Below are 27,127 nucleotides of genomic sequence, written 5' to 3' on the forward strand. Positions count from 1 at the left end.
ACAGTCAAAATCATGTTTTTCATGAAATTGGATGATATGGAACAAACAGGGGGGGAAGGTTCATCATCATGTAGAGCTGCTGCTTATGCTGTCTGACAAAATCACTATTTTAGTAGTTCTTCAAAGTAAATAAGGCATACTTTTATGACAGCTAAATACAAACTATCAATCACTTAGATCATGTATTTTCAGGTACAGATGTATTTTTAAATTTTATTTTTTTCACCTTTATTTAACCAGGTAAGCCAGTTGAGAACAAGTTCTCATTTACAACTGCGACCTGGCCAAGATAAAGCAAAGCAGTGCGATAAAAACAACAAAGAGTTACATATGGGGTAAAAAACATAAAGTCAAAAATACAACAGAAAATATATATACAGTGTGTGCAAATGTAGCAAGTTATGGAGGTAAGGCAATAAATAGGCTATAGTGCAACATAATTACAATAGTATTAACACTGGAATGCTAGATGTGCAAGAGATTATGTGCAAATAGAGATACTGGGGTGCAAAAGAGCAAAATAAATAACAATATAGGGATGAGGTAGTTGGGTGGGCTAATTTCAGATGGGCTGTGTACAGGTGCAGTGATCGGTAAGGTGCTCTGACAACTGATGCTTAAAGTTAGTGAGGGAGATAAGAGTCTCCAGCTTCAGAGATTTTTGCAATTCGTTCCAGTCATTGGCAGCAGAGAACTGGAAGGAATGGCGGCCAAAGGAGGTGTTGGCTTTGGGAATGACCAGTGAGATATACCTGCTGGAGCGCAGACTACGGGTGGGTGCTGCTATGGTGACCAATGAGTGAGATACCTCGTATGGTGAGATACCTCGTGAAGCAATGGTTTTCTATCCCTCTCGATAGCACATTCTTCTGTCTCATCCCTCCATGTCTGCCCGACACTAAGCTAACATAGTAGCAGGCGTAAAATAAACACACCGGCACACAATGGATTATGGTCATTGTAGTTAAATACCACATTTTCTGTGCTAAACTATGTAGAATTTTGTCCTGTTGGAAACTACAACTCCCTACTACATCGCACAGTTCGGGCTTGATCTGATTTATCTCTAGAAAACTATGCATGGTGCGCATTGAGCTCACAGAAAAAAACTGAAGGAAATGGAATTCAAATAATTGAAGAGACATCGGTCAATTAGTTGTTTAAAAACCGAAAAATAACCAACATTTCGTTAATCATTCAGGACTAATATGCAGAAAAATATACATTTTTTAAAACGTAGAATTAAGAATAATGAGGGCCTCCTGAGTGGCACAGCGGTCTAAGGCACTGCATCGCAGTGTTGCGGTGTCACTACAGCCTGGGGTTCAATCCCAGGCTATGTCACAACCGGCCGTGACCGGGAGTCCCATATGGCGGCGCACAATTGGCCCAGTGTCGTCCGGGTTAGTGGAGGGTTTGGCAGGGGGGGGCTTTACTTGGCTCATCGTGCTCTTGTGATGCGCCTGCAGGCTGACTTTTGTCATCAGTTGAACAGTGTTTCCTCTGACAAATTGGTGCAGCTGGCTTCCAGGTTAAGCGAGCGGGTGTTAAAAAGCGCGGCTTGGTGGGTCATGTTTCGGAGGACGCAAGACTCAACCTTCTCCTCTCCCGAGCCCATTGAGGAGTTGCAGCGATGAGACAAGATCATCATCACAAAATTGGGGAGAAAAAGGGGGTAAAATAAAGAATGAATTATTATGGCTCTATACTGCAGGAAAAAGCTGTTTCAGGTGATTGCATTTTTTATTTTTTAAACACCTGAAAAAGCTTTTTCCTGCAGTATAGAGCCATAATAATTAATTATTTTTTTTACCTCCTTTTTCTCCCCAATTTTGTGATGACGATCGTGTCTCATCGCTGCAACTCCTCAATGGTCTAGTCTGATGGAGAAAGTAGTGCTAGCTAGCTGTCCAACTTCAGCTTTGTTACAACACAAACTTGTACGTGTTGCTAATACATGGCCGCTATACTTAATTATTTGATAAACGTAAATGCAAGTGTTGCTAGTTATTAGACTTGAATTATGTCTAAAAAAAATTATCCGCAATTTTAAACCTAGACAACTGTGGCACACTTCCCGCAGGTGAAGAAGCCAGATATGGAGGTCGTGGGTTGGCATGGTTACACGTGGTCTGCGTTTGTGAGAACGGTTGGACGTACTGCCAAATTCCTGCTGACTGCAGGAATGTCCACCTGAGCTGCTGCCAGATAATTGAATGTTCAGTTCTCTACCATAAGCCGCCTCCAACGTTTTTTTTAGAGAATTTGGCAGTACGTCCAACCGGTCTCACAACCGCAGACCACGTGTAACCACGCCAGCCCAGGACCTCCACATCTGGCTTCTTCACCTGCGGGATCATCTGAGACCAGCCACACAGACAGCTGATGAAACAGAGGAGTATTTATGTCTGTATAAAGCCCTTTTGTTGGGAAAAACTCAATTCTGATTGGCTTGGCCTTGCTCCCCAGTGGGTGGGCCAGTCTCCCAAGTGGGTGTGGCTATGCCCTCCCAGGCCCACCCATGTCTGCGCCCCTGCCCAGTCATGTGAAATCCATAGATTAGGGCCTAATGAATGTATTTCAATTTACTGATTTCCTTATATGAACTGTAACTCAGCTAAATCTTTGAAATTGTTGCATGTAGCGTTTATTATTTTTGTTCAGTATAATTATACTTTCCTGTGGATATATTCTCACATTCCTACCTGCAAAAGGAAAAACCACACGGACAACCGGCAAAGTAAGTGAAAATATAATTGTATTCAACATTCTGGCTTGTAGAGGTCGTCAGAGGAAACTTTCCTGATCCAAACGCTCATTTTTGCCCTACGTAGAATTCAATGCAATTCAACGTCGGGTCTTCAGGCGAGATAAGCACATTCTGCTGCTCTGCAATAATATGAAAGCAATTGGACAAAAATACTAAAGAAAACATCGAAATGGTTTTAATATCAACAAAGCTGGTTCGAGATCTTAGATCGTTATCACAAAAATTGTAAGCCCAGCGTAGAACGTTATACCGAAAAATATATAGTCACCTTTATATACCAAAACATATATAGTGAACTTTATATAGCCCTATTTCCCATATTATTTTTATCAAGTCACGGTGGCCGAGAGGTTAAGGCGTTGGACTCGAAATCCAATGGGGTTTCCCCGCACAGGTTCGAATCCTGTTCGTGACGTATTTTTTTTAAATAGAGAAAACAGTATCTTTGACTATTGCTTATTAATTTCATTTTGAGATGTGGCTTACCCAAACCGAACACATATATTTAACAGAGTAAATGCGGTCATTTGGCATACCGAGCAGATCACAACAGTGTCATAACCAAGAAAGAAAAGATGAACTACAGGGTAAATTGGATATATATATATATATAATTTAACATTATAGCATAGGTACACAGCACACTTGATAACACTACTGTACAGTGTGATACAATGTGACAAGCACTGTAAAAAGAACCTCACAAGTTATCTTTTGTCGCGTGTCCGTCTGGATACATCTTTAAAGATAGCGTATTGCAAAAGTCAGTAATGTATTGCTATGGACCACATTCTGCACTTCTAGATCAGCCAAAGCTAATAAGTCGTTAGATTTGTGATTTAGAAGAAATTAAACAAAGGGTTTACAATAAATCGGGGGAGGAAATTAAACAAAGGGTTTACAATAAATCGGGGGAGGGGGTATAGTCAGTGATTCTTTATGGCTTTGAAACGGAAAGAAAAATACCCTCCCGTGCACCCCTTTGTGAGCAGTAAAATGGAATGGTCGGGTGTATTTATTCGACCGGCGAAACACGTTGACGTAGTTTGGGGACATTGTTTGAAGAGCAGGGGGAAGTGTGCCACAGTTGTCTAGGTTTAAAATTGCGGGGAATTTCTATAGACATAATTCAAGTCTAATAACTAGCAACACTTGCATTTACGTTTATCAAAGAATTAGATATAGCGGCCATGTATTAGCAAAACGTACGAGTTTGTGTTGCAACAAAGCTGAAGTTGGACAGCTAGCTAGCTAGCTAGCGCTACTTTCTCCATCAGACTAGACATGAGTGTTAACGTTAGCTATAATTTCTAATTGAGCCAAAATCAGTCTTGATCGCTGTCTAAGTAGCTAGCTAGTTCAAGTAAAGCACAAGTCTTGAGTAGTTTTGTGAAAGCTCACAATTGTGAGAATATTCAGGCTAACGTTACTACTGTAGCTAGTTAGCACCAGACTCATGAGGAAAGAGCACTGAATTGTCAGGCGCAAAAATTTTTTTGGCTAACAGCTTTGTCGTTCATATTTTTTTTATTCACCATAAACTGGTGTTTTAGATTAATACTTAGCACAGCAAGCATATCGTGTAATGTAGTTGGCTAGCTTTATGCGGTAAAATGTGTTACGTTTAACTAAGATGGTTCTAGCAGGAAGTACAGTAACCTTAAGAGAATAGCTTGTTAGAAAATGGAGTAAAGCAGCTACAGTAGTCCATCAATTGAAAAGCAAAAGTAACGTTAGCTTATTAACCTCTTGGAGGCTAGCTTTATAAATCGAGAAACCCACATCTCCTTTGTTTCAGGGTGTGGCAAAAACCTTGTTTAAATAACTTTGTATAGGCCGCTAGCAAGTTATGACAATCCCTTTATGTTGAAAACTAACGTTAGCTAGCTAGTTTGCTGCTAGCTACCGACCGAATGATGCTACCTATTGCATAGCTTCCTAGCCAGCTTGATAGCGTGGCACTTTCCCAACTGCATCCTAAAGATGTCGAACGCCATAAACGAAGGTCTGTTCTTGATAAAAGACGTGAAGCCTGGATCGAAAAATTTAAATATCGTATTCATTGTTTTGGAAATAGGTAAGTTGGTGGAGGTAACAATGTCGTGTTTCTCGTGTCATGTCAACCGAGATTCGTTACCGTTTTCTTAAAGGGCCAGATGAACAATTGAGTCGATTGTGCAACTTGAGTGCAAACATCTAATCGTGAGGTTTTTTTAAATGCCTCTGCAAGTATTGCATACAATTGCCTTTTTATTTTTTTGTGCTTTTGCTTTGCACGTGTCATGTTCTGACAGGGTGCCATATTACACCTATGAGGACTTGGTCACCCACCACAAAGGCTATGTAGAAGAGCTATGTTTATTGAATTGCATTGCTATATGGATAACTTCACTTGATCTTGTGTTAGGACGGGTCACCAAGACGAAGGATGGTCATGAGGTGCGCTCCTGCAAGGTGGCAGACAAGAGTGGAAGCATCGCCATCTCTGTGTGGGACGAGCTGGGAAGCCTCATTCAGCCTGGGGACATTATCCGGCTGACCAGAGGGTATTGATTCCCCCCTTCAATGAAGCCTTACTGCAGTGATTCTCATCTCTGGCATTGGCTACCCCCAAGGTTGCACATTTTGGTTCTAGCCAAGCACAATAACATCTGATTTAATTACTCATTAAGCCATTTGATTAGTTAAATCAGGTGTGCTTTTACTGGACTAGAACAGAAATGCAACATTGTCAGAACCCGAGAATTGGAGATGAGAAACACTGCATAACAGGTAGAGGCGTTGACTGATATGAGCAGTTAGTATATGGAGGATGCACTCCCCTGACCACCTGCACAGGCTTACCATTGATTCTGTTATGACAATAATATTTGAAAGGTGAATAGAAGTATGGCAAAATGTGTGTTAGTAAAAAAACAATGCTCATGAAAACCCATGAGCTATTTTCCCCTCTGGAATATAATTCAAATTCATTTTTCTGAAATGAGTAGAAATGGAACCGAGCCCAACCCCAGTACTTTGTTAGGTAGATGCAGTATCTTGGCTTATCTCGACTTTCCTCCGTCTCTACAGCTACGCCTCCATGTGGAAGGGCTGCCTGACCCTGTACACTGGAAGAGGTGGAGACCTGCAGAAGATCGGAGAGTGAGTACAGTCTATTTATACCACCAGGAACTTCCTGTACTTCACGGGAATTCAGCTGGCCACTTGCCACCCTCTTTCTGATTAATGGTGCATAAAAGCAGAGAACACTAGAAGTGAAAACTAAGTGGTTAGGGTAGTATTGATGACTCATGTTGAAAAAGTGGTAGTGTAGGAGTCTCATACCAAGAAAAGCAGAAAATACCAACAATGCTATCATGGTATGGGTAGCATTCAACAGGCCTGAAATTTGAAGCAATTTTTATTTTTAAAGAAAATGTATCTTAACTCGTCCAATAAGAATGCTTGTTTTTCAAAAATATTGTCTGAAAAACGTACTGATGTGCAACCCCACTGCCCCTCCACTATTGTCAACATGTCTTGTTCTATCAAACAAAACATGTCTGTCTGTTCTTACGTCTATCTACAGTAGTTGAGCAACAGAGGAATCACATTTAGTTATAGAATACACAAGGTTATATTGCTTTGAAATAGGGTTGGCGATATTACGATAGCATCGTCTGATGATGACGACATCGTAATGTGACGGAAGATGGTTTAGTGTATTTGACTTGAGTCACGCAGTACATTTTTGTCTTGCAGGGCAGCACCAAGTGACATTCTGAGTAATTGCCTATTCCTATTTGCAATAGCCTATTTCAATAAATGTTATATAGCCTGCAGAATATAAAAGGAATGTAGTCCAGATGGAACAGAGAATTCCACCAAATCAGCGCAGAATGTCCAGTTTTATAACGCACTCTTTAACTATCTTGTGTCTAGCTGTTTAAAAAAACATAGCCTATATTCCATTCTCTCTCCATTCGATAGGCTATGAATATGACTGAAGGCTACGCTTCATCGTTTTATGCATGGCTTTCTCCCGATCAAACAATGAATGTAACGGAGTTTCATCTTAAAGTTTTTTGAATAGCCTAAAAACGTAAGGTAGGACTAATAACAAGAAAACAAACCATATCAATAGCCTATTGAAAAAGCTAATGACCAGTTTAATGAAGTTTAACCTTATTATGAAATAAATTATCCATGCGAGGTTGAAACTACATTGGCCAATTACTTATCCTCCTACTAGGCCTATTATAAAAGCTTGAAGACAAGTTTAAGTTATGAACAGTAGCTTATTTCCCAAGTATTGTAGCCTACGAAAGTGTTGTCCTAAAGTTGTTGTGGCTTTCAAAAATAACAAGAATTAAAGTCTGTAACCTAAGCCTAGGCATAGGCTATTCTCAAGCACAGCTTTGGGATGGAACAAACAATATTATTTATATTTTGAGGCAAATAAACAATTATTATCCAGTTCTGAAGACTGTTGACTACTTCTGTCCCGCTCATGATGTAGGCCTAAAACCTAGCTCACTACGGTAAGAAAGCCAGTTCTTCGTCAGTCACTGCTCCATCATGTGCACGCCACAGACACACAAAACTGTTCTGCTCCTCCACCAAAAAGGAACATTAGAAAAGATGTGCCATTGCCTGCACTGCCCATGCTTTCAACCACATTGACTTATGTCATGATTCGTCCAGTTGCATTAGGTTTCGCAATATAGCCCAACTGTCGTTTTAGAAGTTATTTTCTTCCAACTAAAAAATAAATACATTGAGGGGTGGCCAATCGGGGCGATGGCATCGTATATCACAACGTTCTTTTGGGTATATAATCATGATAGGACAAAGGTTGATATCGCCAAACCCTGCTTTGAAATATAGGTTTCATGTATACTGAACAAAAATATAAACGCAACGTGATGTGTTGGTTTCATGAGCTGAAATAAAAGGTCCCTGAAATTTTCCATACGGACAAAAAGCTTATTTCTCTCCAATTCTGTGCACAAATTAGTTTACATCCCAGTTAGTGAGCATTTCTCCTTTACCAAGATAATCCAGCCACCTGACAGGTGTGGCATATTAAGAAGCTGAATAAACAGCATGATCATTACACAGGTGCACCTTGTGCTGGGGACAATAAAAGGCCACTCTAAAATGTGCAGTTTTGTCACACAATGCCACAGATGTCTCAAGTTTTGTCCACCAGAGCTGTTGCCAGAGAATTGAATGTTAATTTCTCTACCATAAGCCGCCTCCAACGTCATTGTAGAGAATTTGGCAGTACGTCCAACCGGCCTCACACCGCAGACCACGTGTAACCACGCCAGCCCAGGACCTCCACATCTGGCTTCTTCACCTGCGGGATTGTCTGAGACCAGCCACCCGGACAGCTGATGAAACTGAGGAGTATTTCTGTCTGTAATAAAGCCCTTTTGTAGGAAAAAACTCATTCTGATTGGCTGGGCCTGGGTCCCCAGTGGGTGGGCCTGGCTACCCAGTGGGTGGGCCTATGCCCTCCCAGCCCACCCATGACTGCTCCCCTGCCCAGTCATGAGAAATCCATAGATTGGGGCCTAATGAATTTAAACTGACTGATTTCCGTATATAAACTGTAACTCAGTAAAATCGTTGAAATAGTTGCGTTTGTTTTTTGTTCAGAATAGTTTCAAGCTGGCTACATAGATTGTTTTAATGCTTTTTGGGACAAGTTGATGCATGCAACATTTACTTGAATGTGCCAGGTTGCGTTTAAATATCAATGACATGCATGCAGTACTAACGCACAGGGTTAATGTTCATGACATTCACATAATGGATTCCCTCCCATAGGTTTTGCATGGTGTATTCCGAAGTGCCTAACTTCAGTGAGCCCAACCCAGATCTGCTAGCCCAGAACAACCAGCAGACCAAGACTGTAAGTACCGCTACCCTAGCCTGGTCCCAGATCTGTTTGTGCTGTCTTGCCAACTCCTATGGGCGTTGTTATGCCAAAAATGTTGGCTATCCAGCACAAACAGCTCTGTGACCAGGCTACCGGTACCCCACCTCCATCCTCTAAACCAGGCGATACTGGCCCTCAGGGGCTTGTGTGTGCTGGTTCTCTCTTTTACTTGACATGGAATTGATACAGCCATGTGAGATTGCTCAAGAGGTTTGGTTATTTAAAAATGAAAAGCTGAAATGTTTTTATTCAATAAGTATTCAACCCCTTTGTCATGGCATGCCTAAATAAGTTCAGGAGTAAAATATTTCTTAACAAGTCACATAAGTTGCATGGACATACATTGTGTGCAATAATAGTGTTTTAACATTATTTTTGAATGACTACCTAATCTCTGTACCCCACACTTAGTGATCTGTAATGTCCCTCAGTCGAGCAGTGAATTTCAAACACAGATTCTACCATATAGACCAGGGAGGTTTTGCAAAGAGTGGCACCTATTGGGAGATGGGTAAAAAAAAAAGAAAATATATTGAATATCCCTTTGAGCATGGTGAAATTATAAATTACACTTTAGATGGTGTATCAATACACCCAGTCACCACAAAGATACAGGCGTCCTTCCTAACTCAGTTGCCAGAGAGGATGGAAACCGCTCAGGGATTTCACCATGAGGCCAATGGTGATTTTAAAACAGTTACAGAGTTTAATGGCTGTGATAAGACAAAACTGAGGGTGGATCAACATTGTATTTACTCCACAATACTAACCTAATTGACAGAGTGAAAACAAGGAAGCCTGTATAGAATACAAATATTCCAAAACATGGATCCTGTTTGCAATAAGGCACTGAAATAAAACTGCAAAAAATGTGGCAAAGAAATTAACTTTGTCTTGAATAGAAAGCGTTATGTTTTGAGGCAAACACAACACAGTACCACTTTTCATATTTTCAAGCGTGGTGGCTGCATCATGTTATGGGTATGCTTGTCATCGGCAAAGACGAGAGTTTTTTTATGATAAAAATAAACGGAGTAGCGCTAATCACAGGCAAAATCCTGGTTATCTGCTTTCCAACACCCTGGGAGACAAATTCACCTTTAAGAAGGACAATAACCTAAAACACAAGGCGAAATATACACTGGCGTTGCTTACCAAGACGATATTGAATGTCCCTGAGTGGCCTAGTTACAGTTTTGACTGAAATTGTCTTGAAAATCGGTCTAGCAATTATCAACAACCAACTTGACAGAGCATAAAGAATTGTAAAAAGAATCATGTGCAAATATTGTACAATCCAGGTGTGCAAAGCTCTTAGACTTACACAGAATGACTCATCACAACACACACCTGATCCTGAACAGAGGTGAGGTGTCATGGCAGACTGAACAGAGGTACAGAATTGCTCAAGATAAAAACGTAATATTCAATATCTGTAAGTTTGACTAAATATTAGCACTTCACATACTCGTGGGCAATAACCTTCAATCTGGATAAAACAAATTATAAGGCTAGAGAAATGTATCAACCAATACAATCAACACCCAAACATGTTGTAGAGTAAGCATGGAGAACCATTCCCCAAAAGAAAACGAGACTCCTCGACGGACACAGACGATTTATGCTTTTCACCAGCGGGAATGGAAAGCTGACTTGCTAAAGACGATAAATGATAAACTGGGCATACTTGAACTAGTCAGTAAAGATATATTAAAGGAGTTGAAAGCTGCGACAATGGAGAAGGAAACAAACAAGCTAAAAGGTAGTCTATAACGATTGAAACGGATGTTAAATAACTTAAAGGAGAGCATGTTTCTGAGAGAATTCTTACTTGATTGAGTAGATCTAAGAGAAAAGCTGGTACTTACTGGTATCAAAGAAAAAGAGGGTGAAGGTCCTGAGTGTTGTGAAATAATTATTTCTTACAGCGCTACAGGTCACAGGCGATACTGTCGACAAACTCGAACGTGTACACCATTTCGGACAGAGATATGAGTGCCCAATCGTTGCCAAATTTTGCATTCTTTAAAGAAAAAATAATAACTTGCCGGCATGAATGATCAGTTCCTGAAGGAAATTGCAGAACGGTGTAAAGGTCTGTACCCACTCTTCAAGGTGAATAGATTAAAAGGGAAACGTGTAGCTCTCGTAGTCGATAAACTGTATATTGATAAATTGTTCCGAGACACCAAGACTACTCCATGGCTATTCTAAATATTACAAAATTCCCTATAGTCATTGAATAATGGAACACCCAATATTATCCATGGTAGTGGTTGTAAAAAAGGAAAACAATAAAATACAACAATTGATAAAGTAAACTACAACTACACTATACCATTCAATATTGTAAAATAATTAGTATTTGACTTTCTATTTATAGTATTTTATAAATAAATAAGACAGCATTAGAAAGGATAATTATTGAAATAATACATCTTCAAATATAAGGAACTGGAACACAAAAGTACTCAAAAGCCTGAAATTAGGTAGGAGTCAACATGGTAGGGATAAAAATACAGCAGAGGACATAGAAGGCACAGTATGTGTGGGTGTATTGTGATGGAAGGTGGGGTGTGTTTTTTGTGTTTTGGAGAAGTGTGGAGTTAAGTGAGTGAAGAAGAAATTGTTGCAAATGTCAGAGCCCGTGTGTGTCTGCGAGCAGGAGTTGTGACGGAGAGCTTTCAATTTCGTGCAGATATGGGATATACATTTAAAAAATAAATTATAAATATAGTTCATTTATTGTGCTATCATGGTGGAAAGGTCCCCAACCCTATACCCTAGACACCCACCTGAGTGACCCATACACTAAGGAGAAGTCCTTATTGGTTTTATAGGCCTACTGTAAGTAGCCTATACGCAGCCAAAACAGAAAGATTAATGCGGTCAGAGACTCACTAAAGCGGCACCGCCCCCACAAGACTCTGAGCCTGCCTGGCAGAGTTGGTCCTACAAAGCCCCCGGATGGGTGAGCATAATATACAAGGATTTTCTCAAAGCTGCTAATGAGAACCTTGACCTTGTATCTAGCCGGTGGGGATTCCGGTGGGGTGTCCCCACCCAGGTAGTGGCAGTGCTGGCAACACTAGCTGCAGTAACCCATGGGGAGGGGGTCACACTCGGACAATAAGCGAGGTGGCACATTATTGTCACCCTGGTGGCAGAAAATAATCAAAGGTCTGACTGCAAAGAGATGCTTGGGAAAATGGTGACAAAAGGGGACCAGCATGTGTTTCATGGGAAGGGGGTGTACCTGATCTCTAACAGCTAGGACTAGACATTGGTTAATCAAATCGTCCCATTTTGCAAAATGTTGCATGCCTTCTCAAACAGCTACAACTGTATATGCATTTGCACATCAAGTCCTTTCTTGAGTTGGTCTCGGGGATGGCACAACTGTAGAACATCTGAGCTTGTGGTTGGTTGTAGGGGAAGGGTGGGGAGTGTGTGTTTTTATCCCACATATGTTGCAATGGGGTAAAGATGTTAGGGGCAATATAGGATGAATCACAATTGTTTTCTAAAATGATAATTGCTTGCCAAAAATGTAATTTTTGTAATGGCAATCCTGGTTATAGGTAACAATCATTCGCATGAACTGCCTACATTATTACACATATTATTAGTTAGTTGTGGAAATTAAGATACGAAAGCTTTTTTAATTTGTGTATATTTTTTGAAAATAACTGTATATAATACCACCGAGGTGAGGGCATTGGAAATGCTTTTGCCGGTTGATCTGCTTCTGTTCTGTGGGTGAAGGATGGGTCCCGGTCTCTCGGAGGGCCCTGGGGGGTGGTCTGCCGGGCACTTGGATGACATCCCAACTTGGGATGGGGAGGTTTTAGCGGGTGGAATAGTGGAGAACAATTGGATGTTTACATAGTAGCAATGCAAATATCATCATACAGTTGAAGTCGGAAGTTTACATACACTTACAGTGGGGGGAAAAAAGTATTTAGTCAGCCACCAATTGTGCAAGTTCTCCCACTTAAAAAGATGAGAGGCCTGTAATTTTCATCATAGGTACACGTCAACTATGACAGACAAAATGAGAAAACAAAATCCAGAAAATCACATTGTAGGATTTTTAATGAATTTATTTGCAAATTATGGTGGAAAATAAGTATTTGGTCAATAACAAAAGTTTCTCAATACTTTGTTATATACCCTTTGTTGGCAATGACACAGGTCAAACGTTTTCTGTAAGTCTTCACAAGGTTTTCACACACTGTTGCTGGTATTTTGGCCCATTCCTCCATGCAGATCTCCTCTAGAGCAGTGATGTTTTGGGGCTGTCGCTGGGCAACACAGACTTTCAACTCCCTCCAAAGATTTTCTATGGGGTTGAGATCTGGAGACTGGCTAGGCCACTCCAGGACCTTGAAATGCTTCTTACGAAGCCACTCCTTCGTTGCCCGGGCGGTGTGTTTGGGATCATTGTCATGCTGAAAGACCCAACCACGTTTCATCTTCAATGCCCTTGCTGATGGAAGGAGGTTTTCACTCAAAATCTCACGATACATGGCCCCATTCATTCTTTCCTTTACACGGATCAGTCGTCCTGGTCCCTTTGCAGAAAAACTGCCCCAAAGCATGATGTTTCCACTCCCATCCTTCACAGTAGGTATGGTGTTCTTTGGATGCAACTCAGCATTCTTTGTCCTCCAAACACGACGAGTTGAGTTTTTACCAAAAAGTTCTATTTTGGTTTCATCTGACCATATGACATTCTCCCAATCCTCTTCTGGATCATCCAAATGCACTCTAGCAAACTTCAGACGGGCCTGGACATGTACTGGCTTAAGCAGGGGGACACGTCTGGCACTGCAGGATTTGAGTCCCTGGCGGCGTAGTGTGTTACTGATGGTAGGCTTTGTTACTTTGGTCCCAGCTCTCTGCAGGTCATTCACTAGGTCCCCCCGTGTGGTTCTGGGATTTTTGCTCACCGTTCTTGTGATCATTTTGACCCCACGGGGTGAGATCTTGCGTTGAGCCCCAGATCGAGGGAGATTATCAGTGGTCTTGTATGTCTTCCATTTCCTAATAATTGCTCCCACAGTTGATTTCTTCAAACCAAGCTGCTTACCTATTGCAGATTCAGTCTTCCCAGCCTGGTGCAGGTCTACAATTTTGTTTCTGGTGTCCTTTGACAGCTCTTTGGTCTAGGCCATAGTGGAGTTTGGAGTGTGACTGTTTGAGGTTGTGGACAGGTGTCTTTTATACTGATAACAAGTTCAAACAGGTGCCATTAATACAGGTAACGAGTGGAGGACAGAGGAGCCTCTTAAAGAAGAAGTTACAGGTCTGTGAGAGCCAGAAATCTTGCTTGTTTGTAGGTGACCAAATACTTATTTTCCACCATAATTTGCAAATAAATTCATAAAAAATGTGATTTTCTGGATTTTTTTTTCTTCTCAATTTGTCTGTCATAGTTGACGTGTACCTATGATGATAAATTACAGGCCTCTCATCTTTAAGTAGGAGAACTTGCACAATTGGTGGCTGACTAAATACTTTTTTCCCCCACTGTAGGGGTTTTTGGCAAGTCGGTTAGGACATATACTTTGTGTATGACAGAAGTAATTTTTCCAACAATTGTTTACAGACAGATTATTTCACTTATAATTCACTATCACAATTCCAGTGGGTCAGAAGTTTACACACACTAAGTTGACTGTGCCTTTAAACAGCTTGGATAGGCTAATTGACATCATTTGAGTCAATCCCCAGTATGAAAATGTATGCACTAACTGTAAGTCGCTCTGGATAAGAGCGTCTGCTAAATGACTTAAATGTAAATTGGAGGTGTACCTGTGGATGTATTTCAAGGCCTACCTTCAAACTCAGTGCCTCTTTGCTTGACATCATGGGAAAATCAAAAGAAATAGTATGCCAGCATAAACACCATGGGACCACGCAGCCGTCATATCGCTCAGGAAGGAGAAGCGTTCTGTCTCCTAGAGATGAACGTACTTTGCGAAAAGTGCAAATCAATCCCAGAACAACAGCAAAGGACCTTGTGAAGATACTGGAGGAAACGGGTACAAAAGTATCTATATCCACAGTAAAACAAGTCCTACATCAACATAACCTGAAAGGCCGCTCAGCAAGGAAGAAGCCACTGCTCCAAAACCGCCATAAAGAAGCCAGACTACGGATTGCAACTGCACATGGGGACAAAGATCTTACTTTTTGGAGAAATGTCCTCTGGTCTGATGAAACAAAAGTAGAACTGTTTGCCCATAATGACCATCGTTATGTTTGGAGGAAAAAGGGGGTTGCTTGCAAGCCGAAGAACACCATCCCAACCGTGAAGGACGGGGGTGGTAGCATCATGCTGTGGGGGTGCTTTGCTGCAGGATGGACTGGTGCACTTCACAAAATAGATGGCATCATGAGGAAGGAAAATGATGTGGATGTATTGAAGCAACATCTCAAGACATCAGTCAGGAAGTTAAAGCTTGGTCGCAAATGGGTCTTCCAAATGGACAATGACCCCAAGCATACTTCCAAAGTTGTGGCAAAATGGCTTAAGGACAACAAAGTAAAGGATTTGGAGTGGCTATCACAAAGCCCTGACCTCAATCCTATAGAACATGTGTGGGCAGAACTGAAAAAGTGTGTGCGAGCAAGGAGGCCTACAAACCTGACTGTTACACCAGCTCTGTCAGGCGGAATGGGCCAAAATGTACCCTACTTATTGTGGAAGGCTACCTGAGACGTTTGACCCAAGTTAAACAATTTAAAGGCAATGCTACCAAATACTAATTGAGTGTCTAAACTTCTGACCCACTGGGAATGTGATGAAAGAAATAAAAGCTGAAATAAATCATTCTCACTTTATTATTCTGACATTTCACATTCTTAAAATAAAGTGGTGATCCTAACTGATCTAAGACAGGGAATTTTTACTAGGATTAAATGTCAGAGATTGTGAAAAACAGAGTTTAAATGCGTTTGGCTAAGGTGTATTTAAACTTCCGACTTCAACTGTATATGGACACACAATCATTATGGTACTTTTTAATGGTAAGTTTGCAAACATATATTATGATAAACAGTATTCAAACTTGTATGTCATTATGGTAAAATGAGTATAGCCAGTTATAATCGTAATGGCTTAGCAGATAATAAGAAAAGACGATCAGTATTTACCTGGGTAAAAGAGAAGGAATATAATATCTATCGTTTTACAGGAAACTCTTTCAACAATTTTAGATGAAGTTGGGTGGGAAAAAAGGACTGGGGGGGAACTCAAAAGGGGTGATGGTATTAATTAACAATTTTATCCACGTGGTGAGGATATTGGAAATGTAATCAAAGCCTATTGAATGATAAATTGTTTCCGCTAGGACAGAATTTTTAACTGACTTTTTCCAAAATAACATGGGTTCATCAGATCTCCTTATTGTATGGGGCACTTTTAAATGTGCCTTTTTAAAGGCCATGCAATTCAATACTCCTCTCTAAAACAAAAGCAATTAAGGTCAAAAGAGTCCATATTAACAAAGGAAATAGGACTAACAGTACAGATGGCAATAAAAACAAAAAGAAATGGAGGAACTTATTTAAGAAAGATCACGTGTAATATATTATTAAAAAATAAAGCAAACTGGATGGAATATGGGGAAAAACGCACCAAATTATTTTTTAATCCTCAACATTGAAATGTTACCAAAATGATTTACTGAAACGTATTACAAATGACAGTCACCGATGATTCACCAAATTATATTTTGAAAGAGAAAGCAAAGTACTTTAAGCATATGTTTTCGTTTCAGTCTTCTCCATCTTCGCTAACTGAAGTTAAAACATTTTTTTTCTTCTATTAATAATGTAAAATTAACAGCTGTACAGAGACTTGTGAAGGCCAAATTAGAGGAGGAACTTCTTGATGCAATTAAAGCCTTTTAAGTCTGGGAAAACTCCAGTGCTGGATTGAATACCAGTTGAGGTATACCAAACCTTTTTTGACTTACTCAGAGGACTGTTATTAGCATGTTTTAACCACTCATCAGATACTCAACCAGGTCTGATTTCATTATTACTGAAATAAGACCCAAGTGGTAAATATAAAGATCCAGTCCATTAAAAAAATTGGAGGTCCCTTACACTTCAGTGTTGTGATGCAAACATTCTAGCAAAATGCATATAATTAAAAAGGTATTGTCAGATATTATTCATCCTAATCAAGACAGGTTTTTTTTTACATGGACGATACATTGGATATAATATCAGACAAGTACAGGAAACAATAGAACAATCTGAAAAATCTGGGAAACCAGGCCTGGTATTCATAGCTGACTTTGAACAGGCTTTTGATAAAGTTCGACTGGGATTTATATACAGTGTGGAGAACAAGTATTTGATACACTGCCGATTTTGCAGGTTTTCCTACTTACAAAGCATGTAGAGGTCTGTAATACTTATGTCATGCAATAAAATGCAAATTAATTACTTAAATCATACAATGTGATTTTCTGGATTTTTGTTTTAGATTCCGTCTCTCACAGTTTAAGTGTACCTATGATAACAATTACAGACCTCTACATGCTTTGTAAGTAGGAAAACCTGCATAATTGGCAGTGTATCAACTACTTGTTCTCCCCACTGTATAAATGCCTCGATAATTTCAATTGGAGAATCTCCTATACAGTGGGTTAAAGTTGGAATGTAAAGTAACCCTAGGTGTAAATAATGGCTACTTCTCAGAAAGTATTAAACTATCAAGAGGAGCAAAACAAGGTTGTCCAGTATTGGTATCTATTTATGGCCATCTAAATGTTAGCTATTCAAATCAGATCCAACAATAATATGAAGGGGCTAGAAATCCAGGGCTTAAAAACAAAGTTGTCGTTGTACGCTGATGATTCAAGTTTTCTTTTAAATCCACAATTTGGATCCCTCCACAGCCTCATAGAGGATCTAGATACTTTTTATATACTGCAGTATTTGTAGTTTATTTATTTTATCAATTGTTGTATTTTATTGTTTTCCTATTTATTTATGTTTTATTACTATCCCTACCATGTATAGTGTTGGGTGTTCCATTATTCGACTCCTCTATGGGAACTTTGTAGAATTTAGAATAGCCGTGGAGTAGTCTTTGTGTCACGGCACAATTGGTTATCGATATAGAGTTTATCGACGATGAGAGCAATACGTTTCCCTTTTAATCTATTCACCTTGAAGAGTGGGTACAGAACTTTGCGCCGTTCTGCAATTTCCTTCGGGAACTGATCATTCATGCCTGTACTATATTACGTATTGGATCACAAAAAAATACAACTTTTACATTACTGTGTTTACCAATAAAAGGGTCTGACGGTGATGTGGATTTCCCGAAATAAATAAATGATCTCACTACAATACATTTTAATAAAAGTTAACAAAAATAGATAAGATCTTGCTACCATAGAAAGGAAAATGCCTGTCTAGTTGTGAAAAAAAACACCCTGAATAACTTTTTAGGCATATCCCAGTTTACCCATTTGCTTATGGCCTTGCTTACACATAGCGACCTGTTTTTAAAAAAACTATTCATAATATAAATAGGTCTGTTTAATTGTCTGGCTTGCCGTTCCAAATAAAAATGATTTTTTTTAGCTCATATAATAAAATGTATATATATTATATGAGCTAAAAAAAACATTTTTATTTGGAACGGCAAGCCAGACAATTAAACAGACCTATTTATATTATGAATTCGGAGGGCAGAAATGATTAAATATAAAAGCATTATAACTCTCACTAAAGGCTTCAGTAATACAACATTTATACTGAAATCTGAACTGGTTCTCTAGTAGAATGGCCTTTTTCTCTTTATTCAGACTACAACCTCTCACTTTCGGTTATTTGAAAATGAAATAATCTCCAAAATATGGCCATGTTTTTTTAAACAAGCCATAGAAAGTTGGTTGCAATTTCAGTTTAATCCACCAGAAAAGACAGAACAAATAATACAACACATTTTATGGTTAAACTCAAATAGACTAATTGATAAAACTTTATTTTTTTTGGAATAAAACAAAAAAAAAAGTATAACATTAGTAAATTATATCATAAGTAGGACTGGTGGAGTTATGTCACACACGCAGCTAACAAAAATATATGGAAATGTCTGCTCTACCCAAAATTTACAACCAACTAATTGCAGTATTACCTAACCTAACAGTATTATCCTAACTTAAGTTAGGAACTTGTCTCTCGGCCCTGCATTAAAGACCAAAATTGGCTAAAGAAAAATGTGATGGATTAAGAAAATATACCAATTGCATTTAAGGACCAAAGAATTGACAGCTGTGCCATTTTATAGATTGCAAAAATAATTGAGAGATTTTCGATCGACCAATTCCATGGCATATGGTTTATAAACGGATACGCAAAACCTAGAATTTGTCTATTTTAAATGATTATACAAAATTCTTGCAACCAATAGAACGTTTTGTGTGTATGGGGGATACAACCATCCCAGATCTGCAGATTTTGCTGCGAAGAAACAGAATCATTAGATCATTTGTTTTGGTACTGTCCGTATGTAGCTTGTTTTTGGTCGCAGGTCCAGGAATGGCTGAAGAATTGCAACATTTACCTAGAACTAACTCTGCAAATAGTTAGCTGGGTGATTTTGAAAAGTCCTAGTCAATCGCTCAATAATATAATAGTACTTTTAGGAAAAATGTTTCTTTATTTGACAATATGCAGAATCTATGTGAATAGAAAGGTTCAGAACGTTTATGAAACATCACAGAACAGTTGAAAAATGTATGGCAAATACAAATCAAAACTGGATGGTCTTCAGCGATAGATGGGAGGAGTTGAGGGTAGCTGAAGGATGGGATTAAAAACAAACAAAATGTAACTATTGTAAAATACGTTGTGTTCGTAAAATGTATATAGTATGTAAAGCTGGAAGTAGAAGCCTAAGTGTTGTCCATTAGTTTACTCCAATTAGGGTAGGGTTAGGGGAAAATAATAAAGGAAAATATATTTTAAAAATATACATAAACACACAGTGCATTCGGAAAGTATTCAGACCCCTTGACTTTTTCCACCTTTTTGTTAGGTTACAGCCTTATTCTAAAATGGATTAAGTAGTTTTTCTCATCATTCTACACCCAATACCCCTTAATGACAAAGTGAAAACAGAATCTTTTTTTTTTGTGCAAATGTATTACAAATAAAAAACACCTTATTTACATAATTATTCAGACCCTTTGCTGTGAGACAGAGCTGAGGTGCATCCTGTTTCCATTGATAATCCTTGATGATTGTAGTTCACATGTGGGGAATTCAATTGATTGGATGTGATTTGGAAAGGCGCACACCTGTCTATATAAGGTCCCACAGTTGACCGTGCATGTCAGAGCAAAAACCAAGCCATGAGGTCGAAGGAATTGTCCGTAGAGCTCAGAGACAGGATTGTGTCGAGGCATAGATCTGGGAAAGGGTACCAAAAAATGTCTGCAGCACTGAAGGTCCACAAGAACACAGTGGCCTCCATCATTCTTAAATGGAAGACGTTTGGAACCATCAGGACTCTTCCTAGAGCTGGCCGCCTGGCCAAACTGAGCAATCGGGGGACAAGGGCCTTGGTCAGGGAGGTGAACAAGAACCTGATGGTCACTCTGACAGAGCTCCAGAGTTCCTCTGTGGAGATGGGAGAACCTTCCAGAAGGACAACCATCTCTGCAGCACTCACGCCTTTATGGTAGAGTGGCCAGACGGAAGCCACTCTTCAGTAGAAGGCACATGACAGCCCGCTTGGAGTTTGCCAAAAGGCCCCTAAAGGACTCAGACCATGAGAAACAAGATTGAACTCTTTGGCCTGAATGCCAAGCGTCATGTCTGGAGGAAACCTGGCACCATCCCTATGGTGAAGCATGGTGGTGGCAGCATCATGCTGTGGGGATGTTTTTCAGTGGCAGGGACTGGGAGACTAGTCAGGATCAAGGGAAAGATGAACGGAGCAAAGTACAGAGAGATCCTTGATAACCTGGTCAGGACCTCAGACTGGGGCAAAGTTTCACCTTCCAACAGGACAACTTAGTCATTATGAGGTATTGTGTGTAGATTGATCAGGCAAAAAAAAATAATTTAATCCATGTTAGAATAAGGCTGTAACGTAACAAAATGTGGAAAAAGTCAAGGGGTCTGAATACTTTCCGAATGCACTGTGTGTGTATTTACCAAAAATATATGGGGGATTGGAAATTATGCAGACAATTACATTGATGGAAGCTGCAATAATAAAGCTGATCTACACCCCAACCACCCGCCCCCCACACAAAAATAAATAAAAAATGTAACTTGCAGCTGTAATCGCTGCCAAAGGTTATTCTAACATGTTTAATACTTATCTAATCAAGATACAGTGAGGGTAAAAATTATTTGATCCCCTGCTGATATTGTACGTTTGCCCACTGACAAAGAAATTATCAGTCTATCATTTTAATGGTAGGTTTATTTGAACAGTGAGAGACAATAACAACAAAAAAATCCAGAAAAACGCATGTCAAAAATTTTAAATTATTTGCATTTTAATGAGGGAAATAAGTCGAACTTTTTTTTTGTTGCCAAATGTTAGAATTTTTCTTCCACTTTGACGTTAGAGTATTTTGTGTAGATCGCTGACAAAAAATGACAAATCCATTTTAATCCCACTTTGTAACACCACAAAATGTGGAAAAAGTGAAGGGGTGTGAATACTTTCTAAAGGCACTGTAAATCAGATGCTAAGCAAGAACAACATCAACGGCAGACACTCCCTAGAAAAGGAAATGCCCAGAGTTTACACACCTAAAATCAGATGTTGATTTGAAAGCATGAACAAAGATCAAATTCAAGTTTCAAAGAACAGGAATTGCCCATCTGTGTATTAGACTCTGCATGTGTGATTGTCTTATTATTATTATTTTTTTGTCTTTAGGGGGTTAGGTATCCTATTTATTTTTTTGGTGTGTGTGTTTTCTAATGCCCTCCCTACATCTCCCCTTGCAGGGCAAATCGGATCAGAGGGGGAATTCTCCGCCTAATCAGAATTCAGGTACACCTGCTCAGTCAGGTAAGTGATAACTGGGGTGGCGGGGCAGTTGATCTAGCCAGGAAATCCACAATGAATCACGCTGTTTAATTTCACTAATTTGTTCATAGTGGCGTAAAACAACTGAAATCAGTCCGGATTTCCAGGCTAGTTGAGATCCAGTCCAGAAACGACCTCTAGCCCCTACCCCCCAGGATCTGAAAGGTTTCAATTGGGTATAAGCAATATGGCAAAAACAAAATCCACCTAACCTATCAGAGGGTGAGGTATTTGTTCTGTTTGAGTAGATTGACCCTTTGTACGCACAACTGTGGCAGAAGCATTCCTGCTTATCAAAGCAGAACCTGCATTGACTACCATGGGGAGTGGGCGTTTCTATTCCGCTTTGCACGGCGCTGCGGAATCGATGACCGAAGCAATAAGAAATGTAACGCTGCTCTGTTTTCTCTGCTTGGGATTCATTCTGCTTCATCCAGTCAACCAGAAAATGTTGCTTTAAATTGGCATGCTTTCATGTGCAGAATTGTTTTAGTCGAGATTGTGTGTACACAGAGTAAACTGGGTGACGGCCCACCACGTGAGCGGGTAAAACCGGTGAAGGCGGGGCACTGTTTTCTGGTATATTGTCAACAAAGAAGCCTGATGGATTGTTCAGAAACATGTATTAATTCCATAAAATGAAGGTACAAAATATTCTAACTAGATTAAAGCTATATATGCGTTTTGCATTGCTTATTCCCATCAAATCCTATCTGATATACACGCAGTGTCTTAAGGGGCCAGGGATGTCAATGTAAATGGTCATACTTGATTTTGAGCTTGTTTTTGCTAGTGCCAAATTAGGCCACCTACAAGTAACTGCCAAAATATAGGAAACCAACTGTGTCTTAACCCTTCTCCTACAATTTCTGTGGCCCCGTGGAAATCTAATTAACATAATAAAAACATCCCCATCAAAATCTCTGTTTAGGCTAGAGATGTTTTTTTTGCATGGGCTGCGTCTCAATCCACCACATCTGCTGATATCACCCTTCTGTATCTGCGGTGAAAGGTGGCAGAGCTAGAGCAGTGTTTGTCAGACTATAAGACGTCCCAAAAATCTGTCTTCTCACAAACGTCTAAAGCCTCCAAACGGTTTGGCCTACAAACTGTTATGACCCCTCTGTGGAAAGATGAGACTCTCATGAACATGATGGTTTTGCTCTACGACCCCCACAAGTGTCACGGGACTCGTCTGAAGGTGCCCGGTACCAGTTTAAAAAATGAATGGAAGTAGATATGGAGATAGTTTAGTGCCTAGAATAATGGGTTTAATACATGTGTACATTTTTTTGTTGAGTTTCCTGATCTTATATTTCTAAGATATAGTACAGACACTTCAGAACAAACTTCGTTTTTTATCATTTTTGAGGGACTATAGTGAATCGGTTATTCAAAGCATTTCTATGGGCAAATAGCAGAAATGCTAAATTCAATGTTTCATCAAATACATGCTTTTTTTTGGGGGATACCTTAAGGGGTCTTAAAAATAAAATAGCTAAATGATCCTTGGTATGACCACCATATGTTAGCGTAGTAGAACGTCAGTGTGCTATGCACATACCTGTCAGCGCACTAGCTCTGGTCCAGGGCGTTATGTTAACCACTGTTGCTTGTGCAGCTAGCTAGTACAACACTAGCTGCTCGCTGCCTGCAAGTACAATGCTCAGGGGTAGGCAACCCTGGCACTTAATGTTTTGGATTTAACCAACCTGGAAGACCAGGTGTGTTGAATTTAGGCAATCACTGAACTGAACAATTAGCTGAGTTGGTCAGGTGTGGTGCCTAGTTGGAACAAAATCCTGCAGTATCTGCGGCACTCCAAGAACAGGGATGCCTACCCCTGACCTAGCTTCTAATTCAAATTTAATTTCACTACCCGCTTTTGGTGGCGGTAATGCGCCATCCTCTCTGCCACAATTCGATAGCTTTTCTCATCTCCTATGTCTCACAATGTCTGTGGCTTGAGAACGTATCTGCTGGAGTCAGTCTCTGAAAATAATGGCCTGCCCAGCAGGCCCTAAGCATGATGGGATGTTAATTGCTTAATTAACTCAGGAACCACACCTGTGTGGAAGCACCTGATTTCAACATACTTTTTATCCCTCATTTACGTACTCTAGTGTTTCCAATGTTTTGTAAGTTGCATGTGCACTATATGACCAAAAGTATGTGGACGCCTGCTCGTCGAACATCTCTTTCCAAAATCATGGGCATTATTATGGAGTTGGTCACCCCCTTTGCTGCTATAACAGCCTCCACTCTTCTGGGAAGGGTTTCCACTAGATGTTGGAACATTGCTGCGGGGATTTGCTTCCATTCAGCCACGAGTATTAGAGGTTGGGCACTGATGTTGGCCGATTAGGCCTTGCGCGCAGTCGGCGTTCCAATTCATCCCAAAGGTGTTCGATGGGGTTGAGGTCAGGCCTCTGTGCAGGCCAGTCAAGTTCTTCCACACCGATCTCGACAAAACATTTCTGTATGGACCTCGCTTTGAGCACAGGGGCATTGTCATGCTGAAACAGGAACGGGCCTTCCCTAAACTGTTGCCACAAAGTTGGAAGCACAGAATCATCTAAAATGTCATTGTATGATGTAGCGTTAAGTTTTCCCTTCACTGGAACTAAGGGGCCTAGCCCGAACCATGACAAACAGCCCCAGACCATTATTCCTCCTCCACCAAACTTTACAGTTTGCACTATGCATTCGGGCAGGTAGTGTTCTCCTGACATCCGCCAAACCCAGATTCGTCCATCGGACTGCCAGATGGTGAAGCGTGATTCATCACTCCAGAGAACGCGTTTACACTGCTCCAGAGTCCAATTCCTCTATATAGTGTATGTTTAACTGGAATTGTTAGTTTGTGTTTCTGAATGGCAGTCTCACATATCTTTATTAAATTGGTGCTACCGTAATCTAAGCATAGTAGAAGACTCATGCATTTTGTATGTTTGGTCCATGGCGGGCGGCCTTTCTATCCAACTGCTATCATGTCAAGTTGTGATGCTCATATCTACGCCATGTCCATTCAAAGGATTAAGAAAGTGGTTGACTGCTATATTTAATTTGATAAATGAACTGACACACAAAAAATGTTTCCCCCTCCTATGTGACTACACAGTTGATCATGACTGCTGTTCTTGGCGTTCTTGCCCATCCCTTCTCTTCCCACAGGTAACGGTGCCATGATACCATTTGTCAACAACAGTTCTTCCTCCACTCCTCGTGACCCTGTCTTTGGGGGTGTGGGGCGGACTAACGGCCGTTCCCCTGGCAACGCAGCTCCTCCAGTGTCCGTCGTGGGACCTCCCAGTGCCCCCAAGCCTTCGGTCACCATTAGCAATGGCAGGGACCCCCGGCGTGCCAAGAGATGAAACTGGCATTAGGGAAATCTTTCCCTTGGCCTCTTTTAACCCCCCTCCTCACTCTCTCCCTTCCTTCCATCTACCTTTTGAACAAGCCAGACTTGGCATTCGCAACATTATCACTGAAAAATACTAGTTTCTGATCTGCAGCTTATACCGGTTAACCTAGTCGACGTTGTCTTTCTCTAGATGAGCTAATGTTTGTTGGTTGTGCCATAAGTTGCATAAAGCACCTCACTGAATAATTGTGACCTAAACCTGAACACAGCAGCAGGACTTGCAAAGATCTGGACATAAAGTATGCTCACCCCCTTCCACCACCACCATAACTGCCAGTTCTGTGCCAGTGTTATTGACAACCCTCCCCGTGCCTCCCGCCCCCATTTGTTGGCTGAAACTATACACCCTACTTAACCACTAGATGCACTTTCTTCTCTTGAAGTTAAAGTGAAAGCATCAGTCATTTGATTCAGGATCTGATTACTGCTGATGGGGAAAGCCTTATGTAGGCAAAACAACTTTTTGGACCGAATTAACTAACAAACCCCCTTGAAAGGGTCACTACTCCCTTCTCAACCAAAACGTGATAGTTAGATTTTTAACTGTAGGTCGATTCGATTTAGTTGAATGGCTACAGTTCATGAGGACTAGTTTATTTGCTGTCCAGTTGTGAACAATACATTTGTTAGGTGGGAACACTTTTTAAGAGCTACTGGCAAGAGGTTAATCCAAATACATTTTACAATTTTACTGCCATTTTGTTTTCTGTTTAATCTCTGAGATACAGCTAGTGAAGTAGCTAATGAGTGCAATAAATAATATTGTCACATTTTTCACTAACTATGTTCCTCATTCTGTCAAACAACTTAAGACTGATGAATAATACATTAATCTATTTTATCACAATGAATGAATGTCCTAATGAACGACAGACAGGAGAACTGCATTTCTGATATTAGGTCAACTAGCCATAAGGCTAATATTCATAACTTCAATTGAGAGTCCTGAGGCTTATTCAGTAGGAGGAAATATTTACCTTGTTACATGTCTGCTCTATGGGCTCGTGTCCCAGACAGATTAAACGTAGTCCAGGACAAAAAATGTATACTCAATGGAGATTCTCAATTGAAAGAGTATTTTAGTCCAGGACTAGGCTTAATCTGTGTCCAGGAAACCGTCCCTATATCTATCTGAAACGCTTAAAACATTGAAACCTATTGAATAAGATCCAGGGATTACCCAACTGCCCTCAAGTAAAAATATCCAGAGACATTTTAAAGATGTATGTCATCATGCAATGTTTATTTATATACTACCATTATACAGCGCCCTCCAGTGTCCATCCACTCAGAAGATCTTGGCATGCCTTGCGCAGGAAACTCATTCCATGAAGGGCCAAGAGCCTGCTGGTTTTTAAGACCTAGACAACCAGGTGAGAGGAGTTCCTTACTAATCAGCGACCTTAATTGAAGTACAAGGGAAGAGCAAAAACCGCAGACACAGCCCTGCATGGAATGAGTTTGACACGTGCCTTATTGGGATCATTTAGGCTGCTGCTAAAAAACAAGTAGTGCATTTTTTGGAGTCATCTGTGCCATATTGTACCCTTCAATTAGATTGTTATGATCAAAGTTTATAGTCCATGCATTGCAATCTTTTATTTATTCCCCAAGTCCAATTGGGACTGAACTCTCATGTATTCATAGTGCAGTTTTGGCAATAGTCTGAACTAGATGAAGCCTTCATAACCCCTTCAGAAGGCCTACATATGATGTTCAAGTAATTTATAAGCAGATATATACAATACCAGTCAAGTTTAGACACACCTACTCATTCAAAGGTTTTCCTGAATTTTTTTACTATTTTCCACATTGTAGAATAATAGTGAAGACATCAAAACTATGAAATAACACATATGGAATCATGTAGTAACCAAAAAAGTGTTAAACATCTAAATATATTTTATATTTGAGATT

General features: G+C 40.1%; 1 protein-coding gene across 1 annotated transcript; it reads left to right on the top strand.

The window, feature by feature from the left end:
* Positions 1 to 3,811: 3,811 nt before the first annotated feature.
* nabp1a (nucleic acid binding protein 1a) lies at positions 3,812 to 25,991 on the top strand. Its single transcript, XM_084161322.1, has 6 exons — positions 3,812 to 4,847; positions 5,178 to 5,316; positions 5,843 to 5,914; positions 8,588 to 8,672; positions 21,705 to 21,768; positions 24,961 to 25,991. The coding sequence occupies exons 1-6, from the start codon at positions 4,754 to 4,756 to the stop codon at positions 25,158 to 25,160; spliced, it is 654 nt and encodes a 217-aa protein (XP_084017448.1). The 5' UTR covers positions 3,812 to 4,753; the 3' UTR covers positions 25,161 to 25,991.
* Positions 25,992 to 27,127: the final 1,136 nt, after the last annotated feature.

The sequence above is a fragment of the Coregonus lavaretus genome (assembly GCF_964263955.1).
Source record: "Coregonus lavaretus genome assembly, chromosome: 5".
Taxonomy (NCBI): domain Eukaryota; kingdom Metazoa; phylum Chordata; class Actinopteri; order Salmoniformes; family Salmonidae; genus Coregonus; species Coregonus lavaretus.